The sequence below is a fragment of the Puma concolor genome, chromosome A1, assembly GCF_028749965.1.
Source record: "Puma concolor isolate L17-30 chromosome A1, mPumCon1.1.hap2, whole genome shotgun sequence".
Taxonomy (NCBI): Eukaryota; Metazoa; Chordata; class Mammalia; order Carnivora; family Felidae; genus Puma; species Puma concolor.
In genome coordinates, this window is record NC_141667.1 from 123,437,407 (window position 1) to 123,457,203 (window position 19,797).

The window sequence follows — 19,797 nt, forward strand, 5'->3', positions numbered from 1 at the left end:
GATTTAAGAATTTAAAGACTGCTTTTGCTCCTGGGAGAGGACTAAGGGTGAAGGGTCCCTCTAGGAGGACAGGAGCCCAGTGCTGCGGCCTCAGCCACCTCTGTCTCCGTGGGAATCCAGGGGTCTTTACTTGCCGTCCTGCTGTCACTGGACGTTCTGGAAGGCAGAGGCCTCAGGCAGATGGGCTCATGCCTAGAGGAGAAGCCCAACTGGGATAGAGTGGGGAGAACAGTTGTCACGGAGGGGAAGCAGAGAGAAGGGCTCCAGGGGAGACAAGAGGGTCAGATACCTGGTTAGGGGGATGCCCAGTGGAGACTGGGGAGTGGTGCTGAGGGAACAGAGGTGAGTGGAGGGGTAGGCCTGGAACCATAATGGGCTGGGCTATAAGGAGGATTCTTGGGCAATGGTTGAAGGCTGCAGGCTAAATGGATGGGCAGGTTGCCAGATCTTTGACTTCTTTCTGAACAATCTGCTGAGAGCTTCCTATTCTCTGGAAGAGAATATATTTATGTTCTTCCTATATATATATATATATGTGTGTGTGTGTGTGTGTGTGTGTGTGTATAGACAAATTAAGCCTCAGAACCACCTGCAGGTAAGTGTTATTATGATTATCCCTATTTTTCAGTAGATGAATCCAGGGCTCAGAGAGGTTAAGAGACTCCCAAATTCTCACAGCCAATAACTGGCAGAGCTACGTCCTGAAAGAGGCCTAATGTGAATCTGAAGCCTATGTTCTTATACATGACACCACACTGGACTTCAGCAGAGAGGCAGCAGTGGGGATAGGAGACTCTTCCAGGATTTAGGAGATGTTGAACAATAAAAGTAGAGGGGATTGACTATCTCTAATTCACCATTTTCCAAGCATCCACTATGTGTCAGTGACTATGGTAAACCCTGAGATATAAAAGCTGATAGACAGAGTTTTGCCGTAAGGAGTTTGTATTCTGGTGCACTGGATGGGTGTGTGAGGGAACGTCCCAAAAGATGGGCTATGGAAAAATGCTCCCTGCAGCATGATCAAAAAAAAAAAAAAGAAAAGTCTGGGAAAGTCACCTCTAACAACAGCCTGGATTTAACTATGTTAAAATATAAACACGTATGAATTTTTTTAAGGTAGTAAAAGCCTGTCAGCCTTTTAAAATATACATTATATGTCCATATAAGAGGCTGTTATGCAACAATTAACTTTGAATTTGTTTTTGTTTTTTTTTTTTACTGACATGGGAAAATTGTGATATACTGCAAAGAGAAGAGACACAGGTGGATCTTCTGTTCCAGCTCTCTCTGCCCTGCCCCAACTCACACTCGTGCTCTCTCAAAATAAACAAACATTAAGAAAATAATATAATAAAATACACATGTGAAAATATTAAAGAGCTTAAGAGATTTGAAACACTCAAATACAAAATGTGGGTCTTAATTTGGATAAGCGTGCAAATGAATTACCAGAGAGAGACACATAACGGGAAGTGTCAATACAGACTAGATATTTGATGATACTAGTTTATTAATATTATATTACTTAGTATTAACATATTTTTAGTTTATTGATATTATTGTTAATGCTTCTGTATGTAAAAGAATTGTCTAAGACCGTGAAGAGTCAGATGACATTATATGATGGCTGAGATTTGTTTCACAGTAATTCAAGGGGGAAACAGGGTGGACACTGAAGTGAAACAATGTAAGGCATTAGGTGAAGCTGGACGGTGGAATCATAGAGGTTCATTATACCGTTCTAGTTTTGTACAAATTTGAAAATTTCATATTCAAAAAATTTTAATGGGGGTTTCTCTGGGTTGTGAAATTTGAGTTCTTTTTCTTTTAAAAATTTTTCTCTATTTCCCCATGCTTCTACAATGAGCATGTATTATTTTATAAGCAAAAAAAAAAACCCAAAACTAAGTTGCTATTTGTCTGCTGAATGGCTGCCTCAACTGACGGAGAGCAGGGATAGTGTTTCTCAGAGGAGGGGGATGGAAGGGTAGTGTGGAGCCATCAAAGGAGAACAGAGTGGAGACCAGGACAAGCTAAATGGAGACTCTCACTGTGCAGAGACTGGGAACAGCTGCAGGGTGGAGCCTGTGTTACTGTGTGAGAAGGGACAAGTGGCTTGCTGGGTTCAGAGCTTGAGATAACAGCTGTTGAGATAAGAAGCCAAAAAGATGACTCGAGACAGGACAGAGGCTGGAAGGAGGAGCACCTGGCAGGCAGGGACTTCAGAACATGTCTTTCCCCCTTTTGTCTGGGCAATGTGACCCAGTGCTGACTTGAACTTGAACTAGGTTCACCTCAACACTAACCCTGCTGTGAACATGGTGTGCCAGAAGCCAAGATGGTGCAGTGGAGGGGAGTGGAGCAGAGAAGCAATGGAGGGCTGGAGCCAGAGTTGGACTAGATAAATCTCCTTTCTTCATCCTTCCACTCAGATTTACTCATCATAACAGCAGCAAAGACAAAGTACCCTGTCAGTCTGTTGATCTTGAGAGACCTTACCACAAGGCCTGTGTGGAGGCTCTTCCCTCTCTCCTTGAGCTGGTTAATTTGAAACCCTTCAGATTTCAGCACAATCTCCTTTCCTCCTAAAGGTCCTCTTGCTCCCTTACCAGGGCAAATCCCTACTGTAGGCCCTCACCACCAGGTAGTGCACTTTATAGCACTTACAATAGCTGTGATCTTACATTTACTTTGGTATTTAGTTAATATTTGCTTTACTCAACGCATGGTAAGCTCCTTGTGGGCAGGGAGCAGGCCTATTTTGTCATCTCCTACCCCTAAAACACCACCTGGCCTACAGTAGGTGCTTACTAACTGTGGAATAAATGAAGGAGAAAAGGTATAGTTGTTGGATTGGGCCCTTAATGTTTATTTCACCTGGGCCATTTTGGAACTACATCAGAAATGTTTGTCCATCCCCCTCAACTAAGGAAGGGAATCTTCCCTTACATCTCCCCAAGAGCTCCTATATTTCAGGCCACCAAGTCTTTCATTTGATGACAAGGGACTTGAGGCAGGGGTACGGTGCTCAACCCAGAGGGGACAACAGAAGCAATCTGTGGGACTTCTAGGTTCAGCACTGAATTCTGCTTCAGGGCCAGTATACAGTCTGCAGCAGAGATGGGTAAAGGGGACACAATTTGCCCAGTACCTCTCATCACCTCAGCTCAAATGTCACTTCTTCTTGGAGGCTTTCTCTACCCTTCCCCCCACGATTACACTCATATGACCCTCTTTTTCTGAGAACTTGCTATGATTTCTAACTAGACATTTTTTAGTGCAATTTGTTGTCAATTTGTTGTCTCACCTGCTATCCTGGAAGTCTATGAGCTCAAAGATCATGTCTGCTTGTTCATTCTTAGAGGACAGTGCTTAGAACATGGCCTGGTTCATAGTAGATGCCCAATAAGTAGGTGATGCATGAATGAATACATGAATAAACATATGAATGACCTAATGGATAAGCTATACAGAAAGGCTGGCAAGGCCACTGGATTAAAAGGAGACAGATGGGGTCAAGGGAGGGGCAAAGACAGTCCAAACCAACTGTTTTTCTGCCTTCTAAAGGCCTTCTAGGAAGCATCTTGAGTTCCTGATACATGTGCAGGACTGCACATGCCAAGGAGGTGGAGTCTCTACCTCCCTGGCATGTGCTGAGGTCTCCTGGATTCTTGTGGCAGTGAACACTCACCAACTATAACATGTGGGAAAATGTGGGCAGCAAGTGCCTGACCATCAAGGAGGCAGAGGAAGGTGACCTAAGTTCTGCCCTCTCTCTCTCCTGGGTTCCTTGGACTCCTCTAGGCTCCTGACTTCTAACAGGGAGAACTGGCCCAAAGCCCACCCCACTTCCCTCAGACCAACTAAAGATCTTCCTGCTTTTTCCTTCCCCACCAACTGCAGGAGGTTCCTGTCTCAGCAGGAATTCATACTCAACTGAAATGAACAGCTGGGATAGCCTGGATAGAGGAGTATGTGGTGGTGAGCACTGATCAAAGACTCTGTATGTGAGGGACAGGGGCAGAGAGAGAGTTGTGGGCGGGAGGTGAGGGGATGTGTGTGCTGGCTTGCCCACAAGTACAAAAAAATGAGAGACAGAGACAAAGAGTAGGAGACAGGATAAAAGGGAAACAGAGAGAAACAAAGAGTAACAGGAAGAGATTCAGCAATGCAGACACAGACTACACACTTGGAGATACAGAAACAGACACAGACAAAGACAAGGAAAAAGACATAGGCTGAGAACAAAGAGGAAAGCAGAAATATCAAGAGGTTGAGAAACCAAGAGACTAGAGACAGAGGAACATGAGGACACTAGGAAAGAGGAAAAGAAAAGAGTTCAAGGAAAGAGACTGGGAGGCAGAAACAGACAGAAAAGAAACAGAGACTGAGACTAAGGAAGAGTCATATTTATTCATTAATTCCATATTTATTGAGCACCCAGCATGGCAGGTGCAGCGCAAGGCACAGATCAGGGCAAGTAGACACAAACGGCAGGGACCAAGATGCAGCAATAAAGACAGAAACTAAGAGACAGAAAGAGAGTGAGAGGCAAAGACCACAAACTGAGATAAGAGACTGAGGGAAGGCCAAAGCAGTAAGAAAGAGTGGCAGAGAAAAAGGCCTGGAGGTAGAGAGGGCAGGACCAGTTTCGGGACCTAGGCAGCCTGGAGTGGGGCGGGAGGAGACCTGTCCCAGGAGCTCCCTCCTCAGCCCAGCCTCCAGCAGTGCAGTCTCCACTTCCAACAGCTGACCCACCTCCCCCACCTCTCCTGGGCTCTTCCCCGTGGACTCTGGAGGAGGTTCTGACTGCCGACTGTGCCTCCCCCGTCTCCCGTCCCCTGGTTCTCTGCCTGAACCCCAGCCCAACCTGGAACAGGGGGACTTAGGAATTAGATGGGTTCCACCCAGAGACCACCTCAGGACCAGGAGATAGGAAAAGATTCACCTGGTGAGAAGGGAGGGGCTGAGGTGTGAAATGAGCTTTCAAAATAGAGTAGAAGCCTTTTCCTTCTGGGCTCTGTGTACCAGCCCCCAATACACCAAAGCCTCCCTGAAATCCGGAACTGAGGGAAGAAGCCATTTGTAGCAAATGCTGAGCCCTCCCCCACCTCCTCCCACGTCATCACTGAGAAAATGCCGCAGAGAAGAGGGTGGGCTGGAGAAGCAGTCACCTACCCGCTGGTGCCAGGTCTCTGGGCCTGAGAGAATCGCCAGTCCGTGTTGGGCGGGGCTTGCTGTGGAGAAAACAGAGGGAAAGGGGCTGAGTACTCACAAAAAGAATGTCACCACAGTCTGGGGATGGGCAAGGAAGGAAAGAGGGGAATGGACACAGAGAAAGAGGAGGGAGGGAAAGACTAATCTCCAAAGACAAACCGAACCCCAGGTCTCAGAGGTCTGAGGCAGAGAGAAAATAACACCTATCTGAACATAGTGAGCAAACCCAGATTCCTCTGCTGAAGAAATAGCCCATTCCTCCCTGCCCACAGACTCAGAAATTCGGAGCTGAGATTCAAGGGCTGAAAGTGTCTCCTGTGGAACCAGGGGTGCAGAAAAGGCCCTCAAAAGTGGCAGAGGAGATTTTAGATGAGAATTTCACCAGCCTCTAGAAAGAATTTATTTAGCTCCTCAGCTGGGAACAAAAGCATCCTTGCAGCAAGATGGCTGCTGCTCCGGGTAACCCTTTTTGCGCCAGGTTGTGCTGTAGTATATTCAGAGGGACGCCTCCTCCAGGCCTTTGACTCTCAAGAATACCTTCCCACAGCTAAACACATTATTAACTTAGGAGTCATGCCAGACTGATCCTTTGCAGGGCATCCAAGCCCCAAGACACCCCTCACCCCCAGAACTCTGCCAGACAATGGCTCTGACTAAGGAGGAGAGAACAAGGCTGCTCTGTCTGGGACAGAGAAAACTGCTGGGATGGAGCCCAGCAGAGACCTAGCTCCCACAGCCTCCAAAGCCTCTAAGGAGAGCCAGCTAAGTCTCCAGGGCTCCTAAGGGGCTGATCTGTAGCTATGTCCCACCTGGGTGAAGGTGTGGGACTTTGGCCGGCCACTTCACTCCTGAGTCCCTTCCACCCTTTCGGAGGGTGTATTATCCCATCACATATGGAGCACTCCTAGAGCCATCTCCTTACCCCTTCTGGGCTGTGCTGATAAGAGACTCTCGCTCTCACTCCCAGAAGCAGAGGAGAAGTGTGAGCATCTCTGATTACACAGGGGAGAAGACAGACCCAAGTCTGTCAAGTATCTCACTCTAAGGCCCACAGGTGTCAGTGATATGAGCAGAACTCAGAAAGTTAGCATCCCAGGTACAACACAAGTCACCAGCACCAGTCCAGATCACCAGCCTGGGGAAAGGCAATGGGATGCCTACTCATCAGCCACTGTATTCTTAGACACAGGACAATCTATGTATGATCCATGCAAGAACCATGAATCATGCAAGAACCATGACAGACTGGAGGAGAGTTGCTGGGCAAAACTCACAACTTACACAAAGATGGCGGGTCCAAAGTGTGTTCAGTGAGGGCTATTCAGGAACAAGGAGCCCCAGAAGACTTTTCTCTAACATATAAAGCCCTAAAAGGGAAAGAATCCCATCTATGCCCCATCCAAGCAGATGCAAACTGCCCTCCCATCTTCCAGCTTTGTGAAAGCACAAATTCTGGAATTAGACCCAAGTTAGATCTTTCTCTACCACTTACCCAGTGAACTTGCATGTCACCTGACCTCTGTGAAATTCAGTTACAAGGTGGGGAAGCTAGTATCTACCCAACAAAATTCTTGGGAAGAACAAGTGAAGAACATGGTACTCCAAGGAGGTAGTGCAGGAAGGCTCTTTCAATCAGCTATCACATGGGGGTATTGTTTCAAACTCTAATTCTGATTCATCAAGCGCAGGGTGGGGCATGAGTATATTTTGAATAAAAGCTCCTGAGTTTGTGGAAACTTGTGCCTTTTTACTATCATAGTTTCCCCACTGATGAGGGCACCCCAGCATCTGGCAGAGGCTGTGGCTTTCCCTCAGCTGAAGGAAGGATTGACAGAGTCTCACATACTTTGGTCACCCCCAAAGCCCTGACCCTAGATCACAGGAACCACATCAAGGTCACAACGGAGCCAAAAGCCTATCTCTGAGTGTCCAGGGTCCAGGTGCTTCATGTCCCCACTTCCTGTGATAGGACAGGCAGTGACTGTCACTGAGGTCCCAGGCTGCCTATCCTACCCTTGGCCCACAGGGTAGCTCAGCCAGACCCAGAGGTTTCTGGGCTGGAGGCACACCGCTGCCCTCTGCTTGGAGCCCCAATACTATGGGGTGGCCCACGCCAGAGTTAAAAACTCTTGCCCAGAGGTGACCTGATCTAGTCCCAGGTAGAAGCAGGAAAAGGTTCCTGGGTCCTTGCAGGCCCTGGGAAACTGTGCCATGGGATCCTCACCAGGGTGTGATCAGTCAGCAGTGAGCACCACTGAGGCCAGCAGCCAGGTGGTTGGGAAGCTATGAGGGGCCCAGGAACAGCCAGTGCATGTGAACTTGGCAGCAAGCGCTGGCAGTAAAAGGTGGTGTGTGTGTGTAAGCCCAAGTGCAGGTGTGTGGGCGTGTGTGTGTCTGTGAGCATGCAGATGAGATGAGACAATACTGTTGCTGCATGTGGCCAGTGGGTGTGTTCTGCAAGGAGGACATGCATGAAGCCTGGATGTACAATGATCCTGTCTACAGGTGCATTTGTTTGACGGAGGAATAAGGAAGGTTGAGATTAACAGTGAAGTCACAGATCAAGGGACTGGAAGAGGAAACTTAAAGACTGGCATAGCAAGCTGGCTGGCTTGGGAGTCAAGGAGGCTGGATGCAGGCATAGATCCATGACTGCCTCCACCAAGGACCACCCTCTGCTCCCCAACCCTAGCCGTAAAGACTGCTGGGCCCCACCCTTTTCTGAGGGAGGGCAGCAGGGACTGGTCTTACTTCCCCTCACCTATAATCACCACCACCTCCTGGTGCTCAGAGTCCTATCCCCACATTGGCATTCCACACAATCAGTCCAAATGGTCCCAACAATCAGGTGGAGTGCAGGCAACACTGAGCTCCATCCTCCACTCCCACACCCCCAACCCCTCCCGAGAGGAATGGACATAAATTCAAAGTCCCTTTTGTGGATGGGCTGCTTCTCCATTGCAGGCCACAGGGGTTGTCCTGGGCAGTGTCGAGCCCCTCACCTGGCTCCGCTCCCGCAGCGTATTAGAGCGGGACCGGAAGGCATCAGGCTCCAGCACCAGCGCTGAGGGCTGCTGGACACTGAGGGGCCTTAGAAAAGTGAAGTCACTGCCATCCGAGGCTGGTGAAAAGCACGTCCTGTAGCAGTGGCTCTGTGAGTCTGTGGGCCGCAGTGTCACCTCCATGTACTTGAGTGTGCCGTCTGAGCTCACCTGCAGGTTGGGACTGGACTGCTTATAGAAGTCCCGAGAGGTCGAGTCCTGGTGCCTGCAGCACTGGCCCCCACCCCCATCCTCATCTGTGTGCCCCCGAAGGCATTTAGCTGACAGAAAGGTGAAGGTGACTAAGGATAAGAGACTGATGGCTGCAAGAGCCACAATGAGGTAAAGGGTAAGGTCTGAACGCTCAGGAGGGAGTGTGAGGAAATCGTTGGATTTGGGCATTTCCTCAGGGTCCTCATCCTCCAGAACCAGCAACACTGTGGCTGTAGAGGAGAGAGAAGGGTCACCATTGTCCCTCACCAGGACCACAACCTGCTGGGTGTTAGAGTCATCCTCCCGTAAGGCCCGGGCTGTGCGCACCTCCCCAGTATGTGCAGACACCAGGAACAGTCCTGGAGCTGTAGACTGTGGCAACAGTGAATAGGAGAGCCATGCATTGTGGCCAGCATCAGCATCCACAGCTGTCACTTTGGTGACCAAGGAGCCAGGAGGAGCAGAGCGAGGGAGACGTTGGGGGACTGAGAGTTCCCAGCCGGGTCTTGGGTGCAGCACCGCTGGTGCATTATCATTCTGATCCAGGACAAACACATGCAGAGATGTGTTCGAGTGCAATGGGGGAGAGCCAGAGTCTCGCACACCCACCATGATGTGCATCATTTGCAACAATTCGTAGTCAAAGGTGCGCTGGGCAAAGACCCGCCCATCCTCAGGGTTGACATATACAAAGGAGGAAGCTGGGGCTCCCTGAATCTGATTCCCTACAATGGAGTAGGTGAGATGGGCATTATCCCCAGTGTCTGGGTCTGAGGCAGCCACAGTGCAAAGAAGGGAACCTGGAGGCCGGTTTTCAGGGATGTAAGCAGTATAGAGCTGTTGAGAAAAGTAGGGTGCATTGTCATTAACATCTGAAATGTTGAGCCGGATGGTGAGATGTGCATGCAGGGGAGGTGAGCCTGCATCACTAGCAAGTAGCTCAATGACATAGTGGGATGTGGTCTCCCGGTCCAAAGGCTGGCTGGTTAGCAGTGAGTAGTGGTTCTCAGAAGGCTTAATCTGAAATGGCAGGTCCGGGGAGATATCAAGGCTCACTTCACCATTTCTCCCCGAGTCTCGGTCCCGCACATTAAACAAGCCCACTACTGTGCCCACTGGTGTGCTCTCCAGGATAGGGTTGACCAGAGAGGCTAGCAGTACCTCTGGGGCGTTGTCATTGGCATCTTCCACATCCACCTGAATCATGCAGTGGCCTTCCATAGCTGGCTGTCCCTGGTCACGGGCTCTTGCATGAATTTCATAGAAACTTGACTCCTCAAAGTCTATGGGACCCAACACATGGATTGCTCCACTGCTAGGGTCTAGGCCAAAGATGTTACGCACCACTTCTGATGTATGGTCTCCAAAAGAATAGTCTAGTTGGCCATTGGTGCCCTCGTCTGGATCAGTGGCATTGAGGTGGAGCAGCAGTGTACCCATGGGTGCATTTTCTGGGAGCCCCACACGTAGAACTGAGGACTGGAAAGTCGGAGCATTATCATTAATATCCAGTACAATGACAGAGATAAGGGTCGTCCCTGAGTGGGCTGGGATACCCCCATCCACAGCAGTAAGCACCAGCTGATGTCTTGCCTGGGCTTCACGGTCCAGCTGCTGCTCCAGCACCAGCTCTGGGAATAGCTTCCCGTCTTTTAGGGTCTTCACATTCAGAAAGAAATGGCTGCTGGGGCTTAGAGTGTAGAAGCTCACAGTATTGGTGCCCACGTCCGGATCCTGGGCACTATCCAGTGGGAATCGGGCCCCAAGTGCAGCTGATTCTGAGATGCGTATCTCTCGCTCAGAGGCGGCAAAGCCAGGAGAGTTGTCATTGAGATCCAGGATCTCTACCTCTACACGGATTAGTTCCAGGGGGTGTTCAGTCACCACCTGTATTGGCAGCAGGCAGCTTGTACTGGCTCCACATAGGCTCTCTCGGTCAATCTTTTGATTCACTACCAGAGCACCACTCATCAAGCTCAGGGAAAAAAAGTGTCCATTCTCCTCAGACCCCAACCGCAGTCGGCGGCTCAACAGATCTGTCACCTTTAAGCCTAGATCCTGAGCAACATTCCCCACCAGCGTCCCCGGCTCAGACTCCTCCACCACTGAGTAACGAAGCTGCCCGGACACCCAGCCCCAGCAGCACAACGACAACATGCACAGCACTTGCCATTTCCCAGCGAGCTGTGGGGGTGTCTTGGGCCCCATGACCCAGAGGTCCCTTCCTGGACACTGACTCTGTGCTGTCCTGTCTCCAAGGCAGACTCAGGTCTTGGAATGTAGCAGCTGAAATCTCTTATGTCTCCTTCCAGCCTCTTAAAAACTGCTCCGAGGTCTGTCTGCCTGCAGCAGTTCTTCTTAGTCACCAAATGGCGGGGGTGGGTGGGGGGGGAGGGGAACTGAATCTGAGTGGAGCTGGGGAACAGGAGGAGGAGAGGTGGGCAGGAAGAGCAGATCCCCCACCTCTGCTCTGAGTCTGATTGGCCAAAAAGTCTGTCTGCTCTCAACCAATTATGAAGTCCCCTCAGTCCTGGAAACCTTAGGAACAGGCAAATCTGTGTCAATGAAGCCTCCTACCTCCCCACTCATTTCATGCTGCAGGTTGATTCAGCCCCCTTGGCAGCAAAGTTTGACAGCTCAGATGGTTCTCAACAGGGAAGACAAAGTGGTACAAAACTTCTCAGTGTTCTGTCCCAGCAACTTCCCTCAGGACGTTAGAAGTTTCCACTACTTTGTTAAACCAACAAAATTTTGTCCTTCCAGGGGAGGCAAAGCCATGTGAACCCCCCCCCCCACCCACGCCATTCTGCCAAACATGGCTGAGGTGAGAGAAACCATTTGTTAGGATCCTGTAAAGCCTTGCTCTGACTCTCCATCAATGCTTTGAGGAATCTCAATGTCAGCTGATGGTTACAGGATTCAGCTTTTATGAGATCCCCGACTTGAGCTATGGAATGAGCATAACAGCTTTTAGTAGGGGGAACATTCCTGGAACTGATCCAGTTCACCCAGGAGAGTGAGTAGAAACCAGGCGTTGTCTCTAGAATTTATGGTTGCACCAATTCAAAAGTCTACTTAAAGACTTCCAGAGTGGCTGCCTCTGAGTTCCTCAGCTGTAAACCAGTTTTCTGACATGAAGTGATTTTACTCACATGTTGCTTCCCCCCCCCCCCAAAGAAGTAATGCTCCCCTGCCCCCAATTCTTTTGCATCTAGCTCAAATCTCAGTGGGAACCTGAATGGGATTCCTGAAGACTTGGACTAAAGATCTCTGCTTGCATCCTGATGCCTCCCTACTTCCCCTTCAGCTCTCCCCTCTTTGTGCTCTCTGCTGTTTCAAGCAGCGAGTTCTCTCTATAGTGGGTTAGGAGGTACTTAATATTGTGGGGCAAATACAGCAGTCACCCTAGATTCATTGGGAAATGGTAACCTAGAGTTAAGGTAGTCCAGAACCTACCCCCCTCATTGAGGAAGAGAAAGAAACCTCTTGGTTTAGGTGACTGCCTGATACACCCTACCCCTGTACAGGATAGCCTTCTATGCTCCCACATTCTGGCACCATGCTTCCACAATACCCTGGCTCTTGATCATTACCTTCATTTCTTACCTTCAGGTACATAATCTACCTCAAGTACTAATCTGTGACAACTTCCTGGTTATTCACAAAATACTTCGAAAGCACACCATCTACAACATAGTTACCACTCACTATGGGCTCTTGCAGAGAGACCAACAGTCCCAGGGACATGACCCAGCCATATGCTTGGATCAGAGTAACTCTCAAGCACTGGCTGAGCCTGCAAAGGTCTCACCTCTAGCCCATACAGAAGATCAGAGGGTGGGCAGCTTGGGCGAACAGGCTCCCCTGCCATAGGTGCACTGGGTGACTTCACCATCATGAAGCTATCGCTCCGAGTGGGTGCAGAAGCCAAGGGTGTACAGCCATGAGAGTGGCCGCCCACATCAACAAACTTGATAGGATCATCTGACCCTAGCTGGATTCGCAGGATCCCATTGGAAGGAGGAAGCCCCTCCCTCCTTCGAGATCGGGTGAGACAGGCACAGGTGCCAGCAGGAAAGCAGGTCACTCCACAGGCAGCCCCACGCAAACACTTAGACAGTAGTGCAACGAATGAGCCAAAGGAGACAAAGCAAATTGCCACTAGTGATACAGCCAAATAGAGGGTCAGGCGGGATTCTCCTTCCCTTGGAGCTGAAGATTCTCGAAGATCAGGGACAACTGGATGAGTATCTTCCTCCAAGGACACCAGTAGAGTAACAGAGGTAGAGAGTGGTGGACTACCACTATCCTTTACTACAATGACCAGCTTCTGTGGTGGGAGATCAGCTGGGATTGGAACTGCCGTCCGAACCTCCCCAGCATAGCGAGAGACAGCAAACAGGCTGGGGTCTGGGGCCTCCAGGAGCTGATAGGAAACCCAAGCATTGTAACCTGAATCCAAGTCCACAGCAGTCACCTTTGTGACTAGATGGCCAGCACCAACTGATGGAGGCAGAGCTTGCGGACATAAAGAACCAGGCCGGGCCCTAGGACGCAGCACAGCTGGGGCATTGTCATTGAGGTCCAGCACAAACAGACGAACCGTCACAGTGCTACTAAGAGGTGGGTTGCCCCGATCCCGGGCCTGCACCTCAAATTGCAATGTCTGTGTTTGTTCATAGTCAAAGGATCGAGTAGCATGAACAGCTCCTGTTTGGGGGTTCAGAGAGATGAAAGAAGAAGCTGACACATCTCGATTTCTGGGCTCCAGGAGAGAGTAGGAGATGAGTGCATTCAAGCCAGAGTCTGGATCAGAGGCTGCAAGGGAACAAAGCAGGTCCCCTGGGCGATTGTTCTCAGGAACAAACACCTCATGTGACCTCTGGAAGAAAGAGGGTGGGTTATCATTCACATCTGAAATATTGAGGAAAATACTCCTCTGGGTACTCAGGGGAGGATTCCCAGCATCGGAAGCAGTGACCATGATGTCATAGCTGGATTTGGCCTCTCGGTCCAAGGGCCCAGAAGTCACCAAGGAGAACTGGTTCCTGAAGGCAGACTTGAGGGCAAATGGCAAGTGGTCAGGAATACGGAGGCTCACGTCTCCATTTGACCCTGAGTCAGGGTCCTGCACACTGATGAGTGCCACTACAGTGCCAGGTTCTGCGCTCTCTGGAAGAGTCCCAAGCTCTGAGGTCACTGTGATGTGGGGGGCATTGTCATTTACATCTAGGAGATCCACCCGAAGGCTGCAATGTTGCTCCATGGCTGGAGAACCCCCATCGCGAGCCCGAATATCAAATTCATAGTAATTCTCACTCTCAAAGTCTAGGGGCCCCTGAAGGGTAAGCTTTCCAGTAGTAGGGTGAAGGCTAAAGAGGTTTCTCACACGATCAGGGGTGTGACCACTGAAAGAAAAGGTGACGTTACCACTGGGACCCAGGTCTGGGTCAGAGGCATTGAGCTGGATGAGCAGCATGCCGGCAGGAGCACTCTCCAACACACTAATCCTGTAGCTGGATTGCTGGAAGGCTGGGGCGTTGTCATTCACGTCCAGCACTGATACCCGGAGCTCTGCAGTGCCAGATCTCGGGGGGTTCCCTCCATCCACAGCAGTCAGCACCAGGCGGTAGTCTGATTGCTTCTCTCGATCCAAAGGCTTTTCCAGGAGCAGCTCTGGGACCAGGCTGCCGTCGCTGCGCTTCTTGACATCCAGTGCAAAGTGTTCATTGGAGCTTAGTCTATAGCTGCTGATAGAATTGCTCCCCACATCTGCATCCTGAGCCTTTTCCAAGGGGAAACGCTGTCCTGGAGGAGCTGCCTCCCCAATTTCCAAGTCTAGCTGCTGCCGAGGAAATCGGGGGGCGTGATCATTCACATCCACAATCTCTACCTCCGCTCGGTACATTTCCAAAGGCCCTTCAGTTACAAACTCCAGGGGCACGATGCAGCTGGCACTGAGTCCACACAGTGCCTCTCGATCAATTGGATTCTTGATGAGCAGGGCTCCACTGTCCAAATCCACACGGAAGTGTCTTTGGTTCACCTCTCCAGCAACCTGCAGCCTACGAGCTGACAGAGTCTCTGTATCCAGCAAGAAATCTTGGGCGACATTCCCTACAAAAGTCCCTTCTTGTGACTCCTCTGGGACCGGGTAGCGGATCTGCCCACAAACGTAACCCAGGTGGCAAATGAGGAACAAAAGGGTGGCCCCCCAGCAGATTTCTACCCAGCTTCCCACCTTGCGGAGCATTGCTGCTTCCTGGTAGTCCTCTACCTGGTCCTGGGAAGCAGAAGAAGCCGACCCGCCCCAAACGGCAACAGCAGCTGGAGACACCTATCTCTCTTCGTGGCGCCAGCTCTGGCGCGGCTGGGCCGGCACCGCAAGGGTTACAGGCCGTTTTTGCTGGTGGCGGGGTAGATTTGTCTGCCTTCCACCACCCGATTGGCAGACAGCAGCTCCTAGGTTCAGCCAATAGGCTGAGCAGAGAACATCCCAATAGCAGCAGGGTTAATGCGTCGCAGCATTGGAGGACAAAAAAAAAAAAACAAAAAAAAAAAAACCCCAAAAAACAAAACAAAACAAAAAACCTATCTTTTTGCCTTCCTCCCACTCAACAGCATTTCCTTCTATAGGTTTATTACCTCTAACGAGAGGCAAACAACATGTATGTATGTTCTTTTTTTCCCCCAAACACACCAACTTCCCCCGCCCCTTTTCGGCGGGGAAAACAGACAGCCAAAGCCCTAGCAACCTGCAGCCCATAGAGGAGTAGCCATTTGAGACTGGTCACTTTGTTCAAGCCAGTGTTGTCATCCACCAATATTTGAAATGGGTAGTTTATGCCTCAGTCTGATTGTATTAGAGCAACAGCGAATTAGAAGCAGTGCCATATATTCAAAACTCTGCCCCTCTGCAGATTATTCAGAAACATATCCATCTCTTTGCAGACAAGACTTACACATTAATGTAACCAATTAAATTTATGCAGTGCACGTTTCTTTTGGAACAGGAGGTGTAGCAGACACAAAATCTCTCTTATTCAGGCACTAGCTAATGATACACTGAATTACCATTCATTGATTTCCAGGACAGTATAGAAGGAGATGAAGCAAGGTGGAGGGAGTCAGGAGAGGGAGATGTTCCAAATCAGTAAAGAATCAGTGTGTATGGGAGGCGCTAAGGACTAGATCTCATTGCTTGGCAGAATGCTAATGTTCACAGATTTAATAGCTTCCTTGAATGACTGAGATCAGCCACTAATAGCACTGTGCCCACAAATCCCCTTTATCTGACACCATGGTATGCTTGATTTGTTGTTAATTACCAACAGAGACAGTTTCAAAAGAGCAAGCTTTTACTTGGCCCCTGGGGGCCTCTTGGAGCTGGAGACTTTATCTCACTCTTCTTCAACCCTGATCTAGACCCTCCCAGGAGCCTGGCTACCACCTTAAACACACACACACAAACACACAGTTGAGAAACACAGATCATCTCACACTGTAGTTACCTGCAAACTATAATCTGAGTGACAAACACACCAGAGCACAAAGAGAAAAAGTCCAGCCTGATGTCAACATAAGATTTCTTAACTCATCTGAAGCCTCACCTAGGTTACCACTGGGTGTGAAAACCGGGAACAAAACCCAGGTTCTAATCCCTCTCCAGATTTTTCCAAACCCTTAAGCCTCAAGAATATCCTTTTGACTATCCTCTTGAGGCCAACAACCTACATTCTGGTCTCAAAGAGAGGGATCTGAATTTGTGTGTGTGTGTGTGTGTGTGTGTGTGTGTGTGTGTGTGTGTGTGTTTTAACCAAAAAACAGCTAACTCTCCTCTCATAGGAATGGTGGAAGTATAAATCAGTCTCACCTACCAGGTATTTTGGGCAGGATTCACTATCACAGTGAATGATACCACCATCAACCCAGTACCTCCATCAGAACAGGGGAGGGACAGGCAGAGCCATCCTTGACTCATTTCTCTCCCTGACTCCCTCAATCATGTCAATTAAAAAGTCCTGATGATTATACTATAGTCAACACCTTCCACCTATACTGCCACTGTGGTGGTTCAAGCATTTATCAATCTTCTCCTCAGATATTTTAACAGGCTTCTAACTGTTCTCTTTGTCTCCAGTAGCAATATCCCCAATCTATTTTACTTATGGGTGCCAGGATAATCTCTCTTGAGGACATCATACATAGGGGTTTAAAGTTCTGCAGCGACTATCATGAATACAGAACGAAGCCTAAAAGTAACTCAAGATCTAACTCCTGCCTACTTGCTTCACTTTATCTCTTGCCAAGACTGTTAAACAAACATACTTTAAGGTTCAGCAATAATTAAGTATCATTATTCATATGCATGAAATTTCCTGCAAAGGCCCTTCCTGCCTCCCTTTTCCCTTTACTATTTAATAAACTACTACTTACTGAGAAACTTAACAGAAGACCATGGGGGAGAGGAAGGGGGGAAAAAAAGAGGTTAGAGAGGGAGGGAGCCAAAACATGAGAGTCTCTTAAAAACTGAAAATAAGGCGCGCCTAGGTGGCGCAGTCGGTTAAGTGTCCGACTTCAGCCAGGTCATGATCTCGCGGTCCGGGAGTTCGAGCCCCGCGTCAGGCTCTGGGCTGATGGCTCAGAGCCTGGAGCCTATTTCCGATTCTGTGTCTCCCTCTCTCTCTGCCCCTCCCCCGTTCATGCTCTGTCTCTGTCCCAAAAATAAATAAACGTTGAAAAAAAAACCTGAAAACAAACTGAAGGTTGATGAGGGATGGGAGGGATGGGAGGGAGGGGAGGGTGGGTGATGGACATTGAGGAGGGCACCTGTTGGGATGAGCACCGGGTGTAGTATGGAAACCAATTTGACAAATTTCGTATTTAAAAAAAAAAAAAAAAAAGAGATTTACCTTTAAAAAAAATTAAAAAAATAAACTACTCCTTAACTTTTACTTCTCAGCTCAATAATCACCACCTCTATAAAATCTTCCCCATTTCCTCAGGCTGGCTTATGGGTTTCTTTCCCTTTGCTCTGATTGCTTCTTGTATTATGCAGATCTTCACCGTCATTTTTTTTTTGCATGTGTTTCCCATGGTACTACTCTATATACCATAATGACAGGAAATGTGTCTTTTCATCTTTTACAGTGTCTGCATATAGGAATACTCACTAAATGGTGAATTACTGATATTATCATTTATTAGTTCAACAAATACTTACTGAATACTTATACTTCACAAGAATATTTTATATTCAGCATGCTTTATATGCACTGCTTTTAACTTACACAACAATTTTGAAAGAAGTCCTCTGTATTTTATAGATGAGGAAACTGGGGTTCAGAGAGGTTAAGAGATGTGTGTGAAGCTAAACAACTAATACATGCAGTACTAGAACTCCCCCCACTCCCATACCTGGTTTGTCTGAGAAAAAAAGACTCTCTATCTTTTTTTTTAAAGCCATTTGTTTTAAATTTCTTTCTGTATTTATTTTTTTTTGAGAGAAAGAGAGTAGGGGGGAGGCAGAGAGAGAGGAAAAGAGAGTGTCCCAAGCAGGCTCAACACTGACAGTCCAGAGCCCAACTCAGGGCTCTGATCCCACAACCCTGGGATCATGACCTGACCCTAAACCAGGAGTCTGATACTTAACTGATTTTGCTACCCAGGCACCCCTCTATAACATCTTAAGTGATTTTTCTACTAGTTTGTAATCTGTATGATCATAAACTAGCCCTTTCCTGATACCTTTCATATTTAAGAACTAGACCTCTTATAGGTCTCCATATTTGCAAGTTCACACCAAAAGAGGCACACCGTCAATTACTAGCACTGGAATATCATAAAGCCTTAATCCCATATCCCTGACTTGATCCTTTTATGCCAGGTTTGTGATTCTCCCATTCTACAGTTTAAAAACAGCTTTAATGAGATACAGTTCACATACTATACAATTCATCCATTTAAAATGCATAATTCAGGGTGCCTGGGTGGCTCAGTAGGTTAAGCATTGGACTTCGGCTCAGATCATGATCTCGCGGTTCTGTGCTGACAGCTTGGAGCCTGGAGCCTGCCTTGGATTCTGTATCTCCCTCTTTCTGCCTGCCCCTCCCTCCCTCTCTCTCAAAAATAATAAACATTAAAAAATAAAATGCACAATTTAATGCTTTTAGTATACGTGAATATACTAAAAGGATACAACCATCACCACAATCTAATTATAGAATCTTTTTGTCACTCCCCAGAGAGGTTCCATACCCACTGTCCAGCTTTTTTTTTTTTTTTTTAATGCTTCTTTTTGAGAGAGAGACACAGACCGTGGCGGGGCCGAGGGGGGGGTGGCGCAGAGAGAGAGGGAGACAGAGAATCCAAAGCAGGCTCCTGGCTCTGAACTGTCAGAACAGAGTCCGACACGAGGCTCAAACCCACGAACCGCAAGATCATGACCTGAGTGGAAGTCAGATGCTTAACTGAGTAAGCCACCCAGGTGCCCCGTGTGCTAGTGGTTTAGGAAGATTGTCTCTTTAGATGACTGAAGGATCCTCTTATGTCTTCCCTATGTTGCTCTTCTAGAGCTATTCTATATCATACATATGTATTTTATTTATTTATTTGAGTATACTTAACACACAATGTTAATTTCAGGTGTACAACAAAGTAATTCAATGAGTTTATAGAGCTATTTTATGTAATATCTTAAGGTTGAGAAATGACAGGATTTTCTAAGTTCAGCCTGGCCCAATAAGCCTGGTTCTTTGAATGCCAGAATAACACTTTGCTTCATAAATATGTTAATTGAAAGACTAGTACATTCTAGGGCAGAAGTTTTCAAACTTGTCTGCACATTAGAATCACTTGGGGACCTTCAAAAAATACTGAGCCCTGTGTCCCAAGAGATTGTGCTTTAATTGGTCTGGGATGTGGCCTGGGCTTCAGAATTTTTAAGGGGTCCCCAGGTAATTCTAGTGTGCAACCAAGTTTGAGAACACTGTTCTAGGGAAAATGCCAGTTGATTCCCAGTCTGACTTCCAGTCTGACAGCTGCTTCTCTCTGGCTTTCATCTTTTCTTAGCCTTTCCATTTATGCCTCTACTTTGTCATTTCTGGCCATCTCCAGATTTTCTTATTTCAAGGTGTGCTTAAGATTTTGGATGGGTAAAGAATAAAAATAACAATAGTAATAGACAAGATTTTTTTTTAACACTTATGATATACCAGGTTCTGAGATTACCTTAGCCAAGAACTCACAGCTGATAAGTGGTGAAGCCCTATTTGTCTAACTGCCAAATCCAAGGTTAATAACAATAATACACTTATTAGTAAAA

General features: G+C 48.0%; 1 protein-coding gene across 23 annotated transcripts in view; it reads right to left on the bottom strand.

The window, feature by feature from the left end:
* The window catches only part of LOC112861239 (protocadherin gamma-C4), a 173,713-nt gene that overhangs the window by 10,495 nt on the left and 143,421 nt on the right, over nucleotides 1-19,797 (bottom strand). For 20 of the 23 annotated variants that reach the window (XM_086701945.1, XM_086701937.1, XM_086701850.1 and 17 more), the window contains one exon: nucleotides 5,182-5,240. In XM_086701945.1, coding sequence (XP_086558071.1) covers nucleotides 5,182-5,240 — 59 coding nt within the window. Of the gene's footprint in view, nucleotides 1-5,181; nucleotides 5,241-5,446; nucleotides 5,496-5,606; nucleotides 5,667-12,285; nucleotides 15,013-19,797 lie in introns of those variants that run through there. The other 3 variants (XM_086701854.1, XM_086701985.1, XM_086701999.1) reach the window with 3 other exon arrangements.